Source organism: Nelumbo nucifera, chromosome 5 (assembly GCF_055504915.1).
Source record: "Nelumbo nucifera cultivar China Antique chromosome 5, China Antique-T2T, whole genome shotgun sequence".
Taxonomy (NCBI): Eukaryota; Viridiplantae; Streptophyta; class Magnoliopsida; order Proteales; family Nelumbonaceae; genus Nelumbo; species Nelumbo nucifera.
Window position 1 is genome coordinate 9,714,200 of NC_142653.1, and position 15,206 is coordinate 9,729,405.

Sequence of the window (15,206 nt, forward strand, 5' to 3'; positions counted from 1 at the left end):
AAGCATATATAATTTAATAATTATTTTTTCTACAATATAGGTATGGCCCAAGATACACAAAATCACATGGCGGCATCAGCCTTCTTCCTGAACCATGTCTTTGTGTTTAAAAGCTATCTTCCTAAAAAATGAGGATTTTGCTAGTTTTAGAAATGGGTAGAATCTCCTACCCACAAGATGTTCCTAACACAGAAGTGGTGTTTTGTGGGTAGGGATGCGAGAATAGTCTGTTGGTAGCAGATCTGGACTAATCTAGAGGACTATCTAAAACTAGCAAGGTACTAACCAATTGGTTGGTAAGGTCTCCTGTTAGTCATAGTGGAGATTTGGGATTTAATCCCACCTACATTTGGGTTTTGTTTTTTTTTTTTATATCTTTTGAAGGGGGGTAGGGGTAGCCCCAACCCAGGTGCAACCGGGACTCCGCTACAACCAATAGGCAAGGGGTTTGGGTTGGGAGATGGGCTACCCCTGTTGTGTAACCCTTCTTAAAAAAAAAAAGAAAATATCCTTTATAATATTGGTTGCATTTATGAAACAACAAGGTTTTTGAACTGTTGCTGACTTGGACGGTTGGACCGTTTGGCTCAGGAACCATCCAGGTAATCGGTTCCGTTTTCCCCCAACCCAGTTTTGGTAAAAAACCATTGAAAAAGTCAACAATCCATTGACCCGAGTGGTTGAACCATTGACTAGTTCAATGATTTTGATCATTTTTTTTATTTTTAATTCTTTTTTTGATTTATTTGTCAGAATGGGCCATCCATTTGAACCAAACAATTGGACCGTCGATTCGAAAACCGGTGAACAGAACGGTTCTATTTCCGAGTCGTTTTTTAAAACGTTGTGAAACAGAACATACATACATGTAACCATTAACTGAACACCTCCTAAATCGTTGTAGCCATATAAGGTTCAAAGTTTCATACAAATAATTTTAAAATCATTTTATTATTGAAACACAATATCAAAGTCATTTTTAGTTTAATTTATTTATAGTATTCAATATCCAAATGCAATTCATTCAAATTCAAACACAAATGAATAGAATTGGGATCATACTAACAAGGACCCGTGCGATGCATGGGTTTTGTTAAGTGAAAGCTAAACAATAAAAGCACATAAGAGTAGACAATTGTTTTATATTTTAACATTTTAAACAATTAATAATTAGTTATATTTTCTATACTACTTTTAATAGTTTTTTACAATACAAAAACAACAATAATTAATTTCAGTTAGGTTGTTCATCAAATCAGTGAAATCGACCAACATGACCCAATTCAACTCGAGTTGGTCGGTTTTCTAGTATTTTTGGTGGGTTTCGATTCAGCAATTTCCCAACCTAACCAGGTTGGGTCAATTTCGATTTGGCCATTTGTAAATTGACAAAAACCAAACTGACTCGACCATATATATTAAATATAATTTTTAATATGGAAAAGTAAGAAAATTCTCATATTCCTTAGTCTAAAATATTTTTTATTGTAAATATAATTTTTAATTTATTTTTTAATAATACCACTATAATTTTTAAATTTATTTTTTTATTTTTAAGTTTAAACCTTTTGAACCAACCAACCAAACCGAAAATTGACCCAAACCAATATAACCCGAGTTGGTTGATTTTCACTAGTGGTTGGTTTCGGGTGACCAACTCCCTAACTCGTCTAGGTCAATTTGGTTGGCCAAACAACCTACAACTGAACCGAACAAACCCATGAGCACTCTTAATTTTAGCTAAACTAATAATTTAATCTCTAATAAATAACAATAGTTTAATTTTCAATAATTATTGAAAATTTTTATTAAATAACAAAACAAAAATAGATTTATACATAATTATTGAAAATATATTTATCACAAAAATACAATAAATAATTACTAAAAAACAATAAATATAAAATTTAGTATATATAAGTATATACTAAATATAGTTTAAGATTTTAAAATTATTATTAATAAATATGATTTTTCTAAAAGTTATTCTCTAGAATTATTAATTGATATAAGTGAAATAGTGTTTTTAATATTAGTACATTAATAATTGCAATTATTATTATATATTTTTAATATCTATTAAAACATTTTTTGAAAGTTATTATCTATTTTTGTTATTTGAAAGCTTCAATATCTCTGAATTATTTAATCTATTTTTATTATTTCAATAATATTTAAAAATTTTAAATTACTTATATTTTATATTCTTATTATCAAATATTATTAAATCTATTATAATTATTTTTTCATTTTTGATAAAAAATTACATAATTTCTTTATTTAATCTATTTTATTTGTTTGTAAATAATATTTAAAATATGATTTAGTTATTAATTTTTTAATACTTAAAATATTTAAAATTAGTTATTTACAATATTATTTATCTGTTTAAATAATATCATTATTTAGTTATTTTCGTATTACTTATTTATTGAATTTCATAGTCCATAAAATTATAAGTTATATTATTATCACATAATTTCGTTATTAATTTTGTAAAACATAAAATTATTATTAATTCAAATTTTTTGAAATCTATTATAATGATTTCTAGTTTTAATAAAATTTATAAGTTTATTACATATTTTTGTTATTTTAACTATTGAAAATTTAGTAATTTAAAATAATTAAAAATTTTCATTATTTTAAAGTTATTACATAATATTAAATATTTTGTTGTATAATATTTGGCTATTTTAATACTTTGTTATTTTAATATTTAGTTATTGAAATTTTTAAACAATATTTTTTTATTTTTTATTATTTGAATAGTATTTAAATTGAATAATTCATAAAATTATAATTTATTTTGTTAGTACATAAATTCACTATGAATTTCATAAAAGTATAAAATTATTAATAATATGAATATTATTAAATCTATGATAATATTTTTTGTGTTTTTAATAAATATTTTAAGGTTATTACATAATTTCATTATAATATTTAAATAATACTTAAAATTTTTAATTCAACCTTTCTTTTGATAGATATAGATGAAAAGTGGGAGATAGGATAAATAGGAATTAAAGATCATTTAGGAGAGAAACTCTCTATTAAATTAGAGATAATTAAAAGTTATATAATTTAGGAGATAAATAGGAATTATAGATAATTTAGGAGAAATTGGTTGGATTAGATTAGATTTTGGTAGAGATAGGTTTTAGAAATAGTTTTAAGAAGGGATATCTAAAGGGATGGATAAACATAGATGATAGAGGGATGGACCAGACCTGAGATTTCAAAATGAGAGAGGGAGAAGGGAGTGATGAAGGTGGCTTCATAAGGGAGTAAGGAAGACTAAAATGAAGAGGGATTAAGAGTTCTCAATTAGGGAAAGTTTCATTTTAATGCTTCCCCAGCAGTTAAGCATTTATTCACTATTCCACTGATGTGGCGCCTAATGGCACCTAGTTGTCAATAAACAGTTTATCAAGTACTTTTTTTCTCGTTTTTAAAAACAAATAAAATACAAACATTTATTTAATAAATGAAAACTATATCATACATATACATAATCAGCTAAATCTCAAATCACATTTGTGGAGCCTGGGAGGACAGGTCTGTTGCGTGCAAATGCTGTGCATACAATATGAACAGGACATACATCTGCATATCGGAACATCTCCTGTACTTTAGGCTCAGTTATACAAATATAAATATGTAGAGTGCAAAACTATGTATTTTATATTTTGTATTTGTACTCCTAAACTGAGCCTTATGTTGCCATTCCACCGATATGTTCCCGATGTACGCCTGTATGTCCTGTACACATGTTTGTGTCTTCATCTGTACAACATGGTGAATATTGATATTGCTTTGTCTATCATTCACTTTTCACTGCACATTTCTGATAAACCATCGACTGTTTACCGTTAGCCTCATTGACTGAATATAGTTAAACAGGAAAATAATCAAACATTAATCTTCAGGTATACTAATCATAAAAAAAAAATCAGGTGTACTACAAAGAGGAAAACACTGAGCACTTAACTCTGAAAAGTCTATAATTAACCTTTCATTGACAAATCTAATTAACAATGTGTATGGATTCCACTGACAATAGGATCCTATCTTTGTCCATTAACTTTTGATTAAATGACAGTAAACTTTTTCATCCGGTTGGCACCCTAGAAATCCTAAACTATTCAGGACTTAGAATACCATAAAGAGACTAAAATATAACAACAAAGTTCATAAATAGAAAGATCATTCATCCCTCTGTTAGATGACGATGATAATGGCAAGCATGGGTCACTTGCACCTTCCATTAAATTCCGCATCAGTACAAAACAAAGCTACTTGTGAAATCCAATCTACGTGCTTCTAGTCTACTTTCTTCTCTTTCTTTGCATGTGATTTCCAGTATAGAAGTATCTGACTGAGGATGGTGCCATTCATCACAATACCAATCATAGAGCCCATAATCACTTCAAATGAATCAAGGTAGACAGACAATCACAAGGACAATATTATTGAAGAAATAGATATTGTTAAGGTATTTGCATGCTGGCAGCTAAAATACCAACCAACCTGGCAGTACACATGATGGAAAACAATTTGATATGTCCAACATGGATATGGTCATTCCCGTGACTTCATGATAGACCAACCTTATAGTCTTATCCTAAGTGATGAAATCATGGAGTAAGAGTGGGAACAAAAGTTCAAGAGTGCCAAACCGAAAATTATTAGAATCCACTAAAGGTTGCATTGAAGGGGGTGGTGCCATTGTACCACCTTTATGACATGGGTGGGATACTAGAGCATAGTTTTCAAGGCGCCAAGGGAGCAGCTAGTTGCCTAGGTGACAACCTATGTTCCCTAGGTTCCATAATCATATTTCCTTAATTATTTTCGAAGTATAAACCTCATGTTAATGCATAGAAAATCAACATATTCATAAGAAAAAGAAGAAAGAAGAGAAAATTCAGAAAATATGGGGACTGAACCCCTATTTTGTTATAGGAAAAGAAGAAGAAGATAACATAAAAAGTTTAAATGATACCAATTTAAGAGAAAATTGTAGTTTTATATGGCCTTTCTTCTTCATGGCAGACCAAGAAATGTAATTTAAACCAAAAGTGTGATGTGTTCTCCTTGTACAAAGTTGCATAAACTGCTGTGGTAGGTGTCTTGCTGTTGCTATTTGTGGTTGATCATATTATTTTCTAATTCTGGATCCATTTAGGACTTCCAGGTTTTGAAACTTGCTTCCTAGTTGTTGGTTCACATTTGAAATTTGGATTGCTATGCTACCTGGAGTATTTCAAAGGGGTTCCTACCCATCTTATGTATTCAGCTTTTAGTGTGAATTTTGTGTCTGGCATATATTCCATGCCATGTCTAGGTAAGATGGTTGAATTCTATGTAATACTTGGTTACAGGTCTTATTAGGTGGATCTTTATACATTGTAATTCAGATAGTGGACATATCTGTCTTTTTCAATGGATATAATAACCAATATGATGAACAACATAAAAGCTTGGTATTTTACATGCTTGTTCTTTGAGTTGTCTTTTTCTTCTCTGCTTTTCACATTGCTTTCAACCTGTGTCTTGATTCTAAACAGCATGAACATTCAATTCTCATAAAATACGAATCATCTTCATGATTTAACATGTACTTATTTAGGTAATTAAGTAGCCTCTTTTTCCAAATATGTCAAAACTTCAAACAAATACTTTCTTTTTAAGGTAAAAATTTCGAGAGTTATGGAGGGTGAACTTCAATTAACAACTAATATAAAGGAACTCAAGGATACTGCTTGTTGGAGCCTTTTCCTGGATGCTGGTGAAAACTCTTACTGCAAAACATCACACTATAGATCAGGAACTATAATACAAAAGAACATCAAGTTTTTCCAATAACTATCCACATAAAATCTGAACTCACCAATGGAACCACCAAAATTCATAAAACATGTCAAGAAACTGAGCTCCCCTGTGCTTTTGTTCTGCTCCAAAGTTTTTTCAAGTAACCATGAGAAGGGTTGTAGAAGAAAACTTGAAACATAAATACTTGGCAAAAGAAAAACATAGCTATTTTTTGAAATACCAAAAGATGATTTTCTTAAAATTGGATTGAATAGAGAATAAGAAAAACTCTTATTTGCTTGCATGGTCTGTTGCATCCAAGCACATGAAACACAGAAGTTCAAACTTCAAATGGATTTCAAGACAATTTACAACATATATGGTTTTGAAACTACAAAAGTTTTCAAATTTAATGAAATAGCCTTACTTGAATTTTTAGTATCTTGGGATGCTAAAATGCTAAAATTAAGCAAAGTCGGTACGAAAAATCGAGAAACATGCCATTAAAACATATTAAGCATTTCTTAACCATAATAGCAGAATACAACTTCCAACTATCCACTTACAGTGTAGTTCTCCCATATTTGAGGCACTCTTGCAAAGAAAAAAATTGCATGCTGAGAAGCCTATAACAAATGATTTCTGGGCCAGATTATTTAAAATAAAAAAAGGAAGGGAACAAAGCACAAAAAGGTACAGAGACAACAGATTGCACTTACATATAGAGCTTCGAAAAGAACTGGATCAATCTGGCCAGCCAAAATGGTGGGTGCTACAGCACAATATCTTAATAAGAAATATAGTAATGGAAATGGAGTAGATCTCTTTGAAGAAGACAGGTTGCTCCCTCAAGATACTGAGTTCAAGAATTATTATTTTATAATTGTGATTATCAAGGTAACTCCAAAACAGACAGGTACTTGTATGAGTAATCATGGAGGATACAGTAATGCTCTAATCCATGTTTTAGACCCAACAGGTTGAGAATAATAATAGATGATAGCAACCAAAATTATAGCTGCAAAAGAAATTAAAAGAAAAAAAGATTGGTCAGATTCCATGAAATTGTGATATCAAGCTAATATATCCAAAGCACTGAACTCAACATAATTAAGCCTTAATCCCAATGATTGGGCTAAGCTACATAAATTCTTTCATTTTGCTCCATCAAGAGCCATTTCCTGTTAAATTCTAAGTTCTTGGGTAATTCTTACTACTTCAGCCAATGCCTTCTTTGGTCTTCCTCTTGCTCTTTTAGGCTTTCTACTTGCACCAAGTCACTCGATCCTCATTGGTGGTCATTGGTCATCTATGCATCAAATCATCTCAAGTAGAAGGGATTCTCCTTATTGCAATCCTCTTCTAATTATTTACTCATAATATTAATGAAACCACTTGGTGCCTAACAGGAAAAAAAAAGAAGACATCTGATCCATGATAGACGAGTCTTCTACTCTTTCCTGTTCATTACCCGGGACACAAAAAATAAATAAAGTGGAAGATAATTATAAATCAAATAATACCATCTGTCAGATCAAGTTTTGTCATGGAGAATTATAAATCAAATAAAGTGGAAGAGGATTATATTTATTAATCAAGTTTTGAACAATAAATATACTTATGAAGTGATGTATCAAATAAAAACAACTCATCACTTTATTTTTTATTTTTATTTTATTTTTTTTTTGTGTTTGCTTTTCTTCTTCTTCTTTTTTTTGGGGGGGCGGGGGGGGGGGGGGGGGTGTGTTCCTGCGTGCAAAAGTGGGAAACATAGTTTCTTTGCATGCATCCATCCTGATATAGCATTTATCATTATTGATAGTGCACCTAAAGACAAGAAAATATGAAGGTGCTAACCATATAAATGAGCATACCTTGAATTAAGAGAAAGACCAGCTCCCCATAAGCTGAAAAAGGAAGTCTTTTGTGAAGACAATATGCCAAAGCTATGGTAAAACCAATGACTTCAAGCTCAAATGCTGCAACGCTAAGGCCCTGGACACTCTTATGCTTCAAAATTTTTAATATCTGCATTGAAAAATTAATGGTAATTAATAAAATAAGTGAGATGAGAAGATATAACTTTTTAAATAATGTCTAGGCAAATAATGTGGTCGGATCTGCTGCCCACAAGCTGTTCCCACATCCCTGCCCACAGGACATTACAGCTGCACATTGGGAATACCTCCTTGTTATTCATGGGGAGATGTTCCAAATACATGGTCGTGTTCTGTGGGTGGGGATGTGGGAAGAGTTTGTGGGTAGCAGATCTTAAGTGCAAATAATGGTAATAATAATTGGGGTGCAAAATGAAGAATCAGATTTATGTTACAAATAACATAAAGTATCTCCTATTTTTAGTTATTCTATGCTGAATCAACTTTTGTGTATATTTAAGTTCCAATATCATTAGTTCAGCTTGTAAGAAGTTTTGTTTTCTACACAAATCTTTAATAGCTTGATCAGTTTGGCCTTTTACCACACTAGGGCTGGCTGCTCCTTTTTCCGAGAAAAGGTAAAGTATAATTGTATTAATAAAAGGTCCTGTGTACATGGCCGTGGTGTTCTGTGGGTGGGGATGTGGGAAGAGTTTGTGGGTAGCAGATCTTAAGTGCAAATAATGGTAATAATAATTGGGGTACAAAATGAAGAATCAGATTTATGTAACAAATAACAAAAAGTATCTCCTATTTTTAGTTATTCTATGCTGAATCAACTTTTGTGTATATTTAAGTTCCAATATCATTAGTTCAGCTTGTAAGAAGTTTTGTTTTCTACACAAATCTTTAATAGCTTGATCAGTTTGGCCTTTTACCACACTAGGGCTGGCTGCTCCTTTTTCCGAGAAAAGGTAAAGTATAATTATATTAATAAAAGGTCCTGCGTACATTGAGAAGCTGTACAATATAGAAGGACCTCACAAAAAGACCATCCTCAAAAAGTATAATTAGAAGTATTGTCTCTAAAATCAGTATGCATAGACATACAACTTCTAATAACCTCTATGGCCGAGTTAATGACCTCGGCTTCAGTAGAAGATTTTTTTTGATAAATGAAGAATTTATTAGAGAAAGAAATCAGGAGCAACTGTTACAGAAGACACTTGGAGAGGCACGAGCTGTGACCTCTCTAACCCATCAAACACTAAAAAAGATTACAGCTGACCCCAGTAGAAGATTTTTTTTTTCAAATATCCTATGACCACAACCCACAGAACTGCCGGAGGGATGGAAGACCAGCATATCTTTCCTTTCTTGGACAGCCCCTGAATATGCCATTCCTCTAACAGAACTCTCACTGAGGCTGGCATGCACCAGCTTAGGTTCAGGGATTTCAAGAAGTGAGTACAAACTGTACAAACTGCAGAACTAAACTTGCGGTGAAGGAAAAGATGCCCGGAGGATTCTACTTGCACATTGCAAAAACAGCACCTCCAATCTGACAAGTTAAAGCCTTTTTTCAGCAACATTTCTTTGGACAAACACCTCTCTAAAGCTGCCACCCATACAAAAAACTTGACTTTTGGAGAAGCCAAATTCCCTCAAATGGCCTGACTGGGAAAAGGGGCTTCAGACCTCCCCACTCGAATGTTCTAGAAAGATTTAACTGTGAACCCCAGACTTTGTCCATTTCCAAACTCTTGATGCTTGCATTTACAAATTTAGCTGCTGGCCTAGTAACAAAGTAAGAAAATTTGCCACCTGCTGAATTTCCCAGTCACTAAAACTTCTCCTAAAGGGAGGAACCCAGCATAGCCTACCTTCCTGGATCAAAAGAGAATCAGTCACTAAGGCCTCCTTATCTAAAGCCACGTTATACAAGGCAGGGAACAACTCTTTTAGAGTGCTGTCACCAGTCCAGTTGTCTAACCAGAACCTGGTCTTACCATAAGAGCAGGAGGGAATAACAGCATCCCACCCATTGTTTCTTAAGCCATATTTCTCCTCAATAACCTTCCTCCAGAGTTTGTTTGGTTCAGTTGAAAATCTCCACAGCCAGCTTCCCAATAGGGCTGGCTGCTCCTCATAGGACCAATACATTCCATACTTCAGTTAACTTATCAAGTTGATGGATTTTGCTGCAAACCTTACTCTAGTGATTCAGAAACTTTAGGAGTGATTTGCAGAAAGTTGTAGTGATATTGTGCAATTAGTCTGTAAGTGCAATTTATGTTTGGCTATTGAAGAAAAGCTTTAAAATTGGATAAATTTACAGCAAGTTATGCACAACTCTGTCTTTTGATTCTCATTGCTATGTTTTCTTGTTTTTTTTTTTTTTGAAATAGGTAAACTCTGCCTTTCTCATTACTATGTTTTATTGTTGATCTTCTCGTTACTTTGTTTCAGTCTCAACCAAGAGAAACCCATCCAACCCAAATCACCAACTCTAGGAAACCACATAAATTACAAGGGGAACTTAATCTCCTTCAGATGCTCCTTAGTGATTCATATCTAAAATCCTTTTGCCCCATCTCTTTCTGTCCCTCTGTGATGAAATTTCACACTGTTTCTGAAAAACCTGAAAGGTAACATATGAACTCTCTCAGGCCACATACTGTGATCTCCAAACCCAGAATAACTTCATTCCTACTTTCCCAACATAATGATGTAGGGCAGGCTAAAGAAATCAGGTAAAATAATGACTTTGGTCAAATTAAGGCTGGAGATGAAAGAAACTAGAGAGAACAGAAAAAAGTTGATAAATACCAGTGAGAGTAAAAAATGGTTGAAACTAACAAGAAATCCATTACCCAAACAAAAATACCGTATCCTCAATTTTATCAGGTATGATGTCAACTCTGGTACTTCTGTTTTGTTTTGGGAAGACATCTGGGTGGGCAATTCTGCTATTAAGGTCATTTTCCCTCCTCTCTATTCCCTTTCTCTCTACAAGGATAAAGCTATCTCTCACTTTCTTTCAACACTTGTTTCTCCATCCTCTCTGAATCAGGACTTTGGGTTTCGTAGGGGCTTGAGGGATCATGAACTCTCGTGTTTCAGACCTTTTGTCACTACTTGAAACTTGAAAGTGTTTTTCTGGACCCCCTCAGATCTGATGTGAGACTATGGTCCCCTCATCCAAAAGGTTACTTCACATGTGCCTCTTTTCTTTAAGTCCCTTTGCTCTTCCCCGGGACAGTTGGGTTTTCCAGCTAAGGAGATCTGGTCTAGACCTGTACCTCCTAAAATTATTATTTTCTGCTGGGAGGTGTTCTATAGGAAGATCAACACTTTGGACTACTTGTAGAAGAGAAGGCCTTCCATGTGTTTGTCTCCTAACTAGTGTGTACTTTGCAGGGCTAATGGTGAGGATTGCTCCCACTTACTTTTAACCTGTTCTTTTTCTGCTGCTATTTGGGGTTGGATCTTTGCCTTGTTTGGGTGCAGGTGGAATTTGACTACAACCGTAGATCAGCTCTTTGACCCATCCTTCTTTGTGTGGCCCACAAAAACTGGTAAAACAATGTGGAGGTGCATTAGAGGTGCTGCTTTGTGGACAATTTGGGAAGAAAGAAATGCAAGGCTATTCCAAGAGAAGGAAGAAATATTCAGGCTGTAAAGGATTGTATTTTGACTAGGGCAATCCACTAGCTGAGATCTTTGGACTCCTTTCACACATTCTCTTTTGATGACATTTGGAGGAACTGGATAGTTGTGGCTAGTAGCAGTACCAGCCTACTAGGAAGAACAGGGTATCAGCTGTGTGGGTGCCTCCTTCCGAAGGCTGGACAAAGTTGAATTTTGATGGTAGCAACCAAGGCAACCCATGTTCTTTAGGGATAGGAGGGGTGATGAGAGATAAAGACAGCGATATTTTAGCCTTATTCTCAGGCCCGTGGGTATAGGAGATTCTATAAGAGATGATCTTCCAGCGGCGAAACAAGGTATTCAGATTGCAGACCAGTTAGGAGTTCAGAATCTGCTTATTGAAGGAGATTCAAAAGTTGTTGTGGGTTAGCTAAAAAATCTAGTTTCAGTTATTTGGTGCTACAGGGACCTTCTGAGGAAAGTTAATTGGTTTTCAAGGAACATGACTGTTACTTCTCACTGGGTGGGTAGAACGGCAAATACCATAGCAGATGAATTAGCTAAGCAAGGGGCATCAAGGGAACATTTATTCTGGGCAGCTCTGTAAATTTTCATTTTCCTAGTCTGATGTAATACAATGTTGTTGTTTAGGAGGGGCACCAGCTTGTGCCTCTCCTTGGGCAGTCTGTATTGTATTATCAAATTGATGTTTTTTCAAATAAAATCTCACTCATTTTTTATCAAAATAAAAAAGATGGAAGACTTACTTTTGAATTGGTATTTCTAGTAGATGCTTGTTAAAGATTAGACTTGTTCATGGGCTGGGTAGCCCGACGGGCCGGCCTGGCCTGGCCCGCCCCAATCTAAGTTGGGCTTGGACAGGATTTCAGGTCCGCAGGCTTGGGCTCAGGCCTAAAATATCGGGCCCGACCTTTTTTTGGGCCCGAGCCCAACTTGATAATGTACTATATAATAAAAGAGCATATATATAATATATTGTTTCTTTATTTTTCTTCTCCTTTTTCAAGTAATAATGAGATCTTTCATTATTTTTTTTAGGTTTTGAGGTCTTTTAATATAAATAAAATATTTTTAATTGAATTAAAAAGTAAAAAAATCTTTTTTTTTCCAAATTTCTGGCCGGGCTCGGGCTTGGGCCTGAACATATTCTATTAATGTAGAGGGGCAAAGCCTGGCCTGGCCCGTAAACAGGTCTGTTAAAGATAATCTATTTTAGAAGTATAATGTATAACCAATGCTGTCAAAAGGAAAACAGTTCCTATGGTATACAATTAGTTTTCTACTTTACTCGACATTCAATGATAAGCCAAAACAAGCCAGCAATTAGACAACTATCATCGTCATCATCTAAGCTTTGTCCCAACTATATGGGGTTGGCTACATGGATCCTGTTTCACAATTCTGTTCAGTTCAGTGTCATATCCAGCAATTAGATAATGATAAACCAAAAAAAGTAAAATAAAGAATGACTTGATAATATACATACCATTACAAGATACTATATGGTAGAGGGCTTATGCAAGGTAAATGCCATTTTTTCTCAAACTTTGAAATTTGAATTATTGGAATTGGAACTTTGAAGGCATTTGATTCATATTTGTCTTTCCATATGAATGCCAAGTTTTTCAAAACCACATCATGTTTTTTATATTTATCTTTTACATCTTCTAAATAGTAGATTTCTATTAAGCGGTTAGGATGCAAGACTGTGATGCCCGGATAATGGATACCGATACAGACATGAATACTGGAAATGGGGATACTACTCTCTTTCCTAAAATCTTAGAGATTGATATGGGTACAGGTATCCCATATAATATGTTTATAACTGTATATCATGTTTCTATATCTAGTTTTTGAAGCTAAGTGTATCAAAACTTATGTCTTGCCAAATTTAATTAAATATCTAACATATAAAAATCATTTATAGTGTGTTTTGTTAAAATATACTATTTCATATATTTTTAAAGTGTTTATTCTATTGAGTATATAAAAAGTGTTCATGAGGTTTTTATCCAACCTCTTCAAAGTATTTAGGGGTTGAAATGAGATAAATCAAGTTTATCAACTTTACTGAATCTATCATTCTATAGGACTATTTTTCATAAGGGAATCTGTGGAAAAGAAAAGAGAATTATGTATGAGAGCACTTGTCCAAAGACTCCAAACCGGATTTCCTGCCCACCTCTCTCTACCCACACTCTACCTGCTGTGAATTGCAGCCACACATCGCTGTCTTGTATTTTGAGATGTGCGTGCTGCAGTGTACTGTGGGTAGAGAAAGTGAGTAGGAAATCTGGGTTCGCATTTGTCACAAGAATCAGCAACACACACAAATATTAATGAGCCTGGAGATTGAAGCATGAGCACTCCATTGTCCTAATATCTTATAACTTGCTCCATTGAAGACAAATTAGTAACTAAAGAAGGCACAATAAACATGATGCATAGGACCTTTTGGACCTTAAAGAGACCAAATGGAAGATTGGCCCATGTTTTGAGAACAAAGAACTTATCAAAAGACCATATTATCTTCAAGGAGAAGTAGGCTATGATTTTACAATTGATTAATAGTGATTTAAAAAAGAAAGTCCAATTGATTGGCATCAAGGGTAATTAATTTTCAATTTTCAACAACTAATATGCCTGTAAAGATTAATTTCTGGTGTTTCCAATTACTGGGTGCTACACCTCCATGGATATAAAGATAAAGCTCTAAGGAATCTCTCATGAAACTAGAAATGCCTTCTTTTATAATCTCATGAAACTAGAAATTGTTTCCCAAGAGGCAAGTCCAAACTCTCCCATTGCTAACACCAAAGTTCAAGATGAATATCTCCTCCCAACAAGATACAAGCACCATTTAAATGATTCTATTGCTAGAACCATCTAAATATATAAAAGTACAGCTTTTCTAGGATATCAACTTCATAAACCTAAGAACAGGAAGGTTGCAATTCTTTCCCTACATAAGTTATTAGAAGCAGTTCTCATAACCAGTTGATAAAAACAGTAAGTTTGTCATCTTTAACAGATGAAAAGTTCATCCAAATGATTTTCCAATTTACAAGTAAACTCCTGACCCTCTATATCGACTAATACATTTCTGACGGCACTCATAGACAACCTTTCTCCATCTCTTGGTCAAATGCAATTTAAAGGCACGACTTTTGAACTGATTTGCAACATAAGAAAGACTTGTATCTATTAGGATCAATCAGCGAAGTACAAGGCCAACATTGAGATGTTAGTTCCCTTAAGAGTGACAAAGAATCAATCAGCCATCCTTCCTTCATAAAAGAAAAGAAATTCCCGGAGAGACAATTGGGGGATCGTCAGAAACCCAAGTTTTCGAGAAAATGAAACCGGGAGACAATAAAAGATGAGGACCCTTTTAAGTATAAGCGCCCACTAGATCAACATCGAAATTCGAACAGAATAGCAAATTGAGTTGCAGTTGTCAGTCCTTTAAAACATTTTGAATCTAGGGTTTACCGGGATTTTTTTTTTCTAAAAGGGGTTAGACGATGATCACCTGTGGCACTTTGACGGTGGTGGAAGCGGCGACGATACAATAGCCGAGGAGCTTCGATATGAGAGGAAGCAGACAGTCTTTGTCGGGGAATTTGCCGTTGCCGAGCGATGCCAAAGCGCAGCTGAAATCCATCCCGAAGATCTCCATCTCTGTTCCTCTCCAACTGATCGATCACAAGTCAATAACCAATTAACTCACTGGGCCACCTTGACTCTCTGCAGCTCCAGGACTCCTTTGATGCCAGTCTGACATGAGAAGCATCCCGGGAAAAAATAAATGAATAAATAATAAATACAAAATTAAAG

The 15,206-nt window shown here is 34.1% G+C and overlaps 1 protein-coding gene across 2 annotated transcripts; it reads right to left on the reverse strand.

Moving 5' to 3' along the window:
- Positions 1–3,989: 3,989 nt before the first annotated feature.
- On the reverse strand, positions 3,990–15,162 carry LOC104607077 (Mannose-P-dolichol utilization defect 1 protein). Of its 2 annotated transcripts, none has more exons than XM_010272575.3 (8): positions 14,902–15,160; positions 7,692–7,845; positions 6,763–6,835; positions 6,537–6,603; positions 6,384–6,443; positions 5,897–5,957; positions 5,766–5,807; positions 3,990–4,430 (listed from the first exon to the last, which is right to left on the reverse strand). In XM_010272575.3, exons 1-8 carry the CDS (start codon positions 15,046–15,048, stop codon positions 4,327–4,329), a joined length of 708 nt encoding a protein of 235 aa, XP_010270877.1. In that variant the 5' UTR covers positions 15,049–15,160; the 3' UTR covers positions 3,990–4,326. The 2 variants fall into 2 exon arrangements, with proteins under 2 accessions (XP_010270877.1, XP_088743574.1); XM_088887448.1 differs by lacking the exon at positions 3,990–4,430 and adding an exon at positions 4,502–4,533 and having other exon boundaries at positions 14,902–15,162.
- Between the last annotated feature and the right edge of the window lie 44 nt (positions 15,163–15,206).

What these genes read in the sequence shown, in the direction of transcription:
- LOC104607077 (XM_010272575.3), bottom strand. Translation starts at nt 15,048, where the DNA reads ATGGAGATCTTCGGGATGGATTTCAGCTGCGCTTTGGCATCGCTCGGC. An exon ending in TTCTTTTCGAAGCTCTATAT is followed by an intron (nt 6,444 to 6,536) that starts GTAAGTGCAATC and finishes CATTTGTTATAG; the next exon opens with GCTTCTCAGCATGCAATTTT. An exon ending in GGAAAAGGCTCCAACAAGCA is followed by an intron (nt 4,431 to 5,765) that starts GTATCCTTGAGT and finishes ATTCATTTGAAG; the next exon opens with TGATTATGGGCTCTATGATT.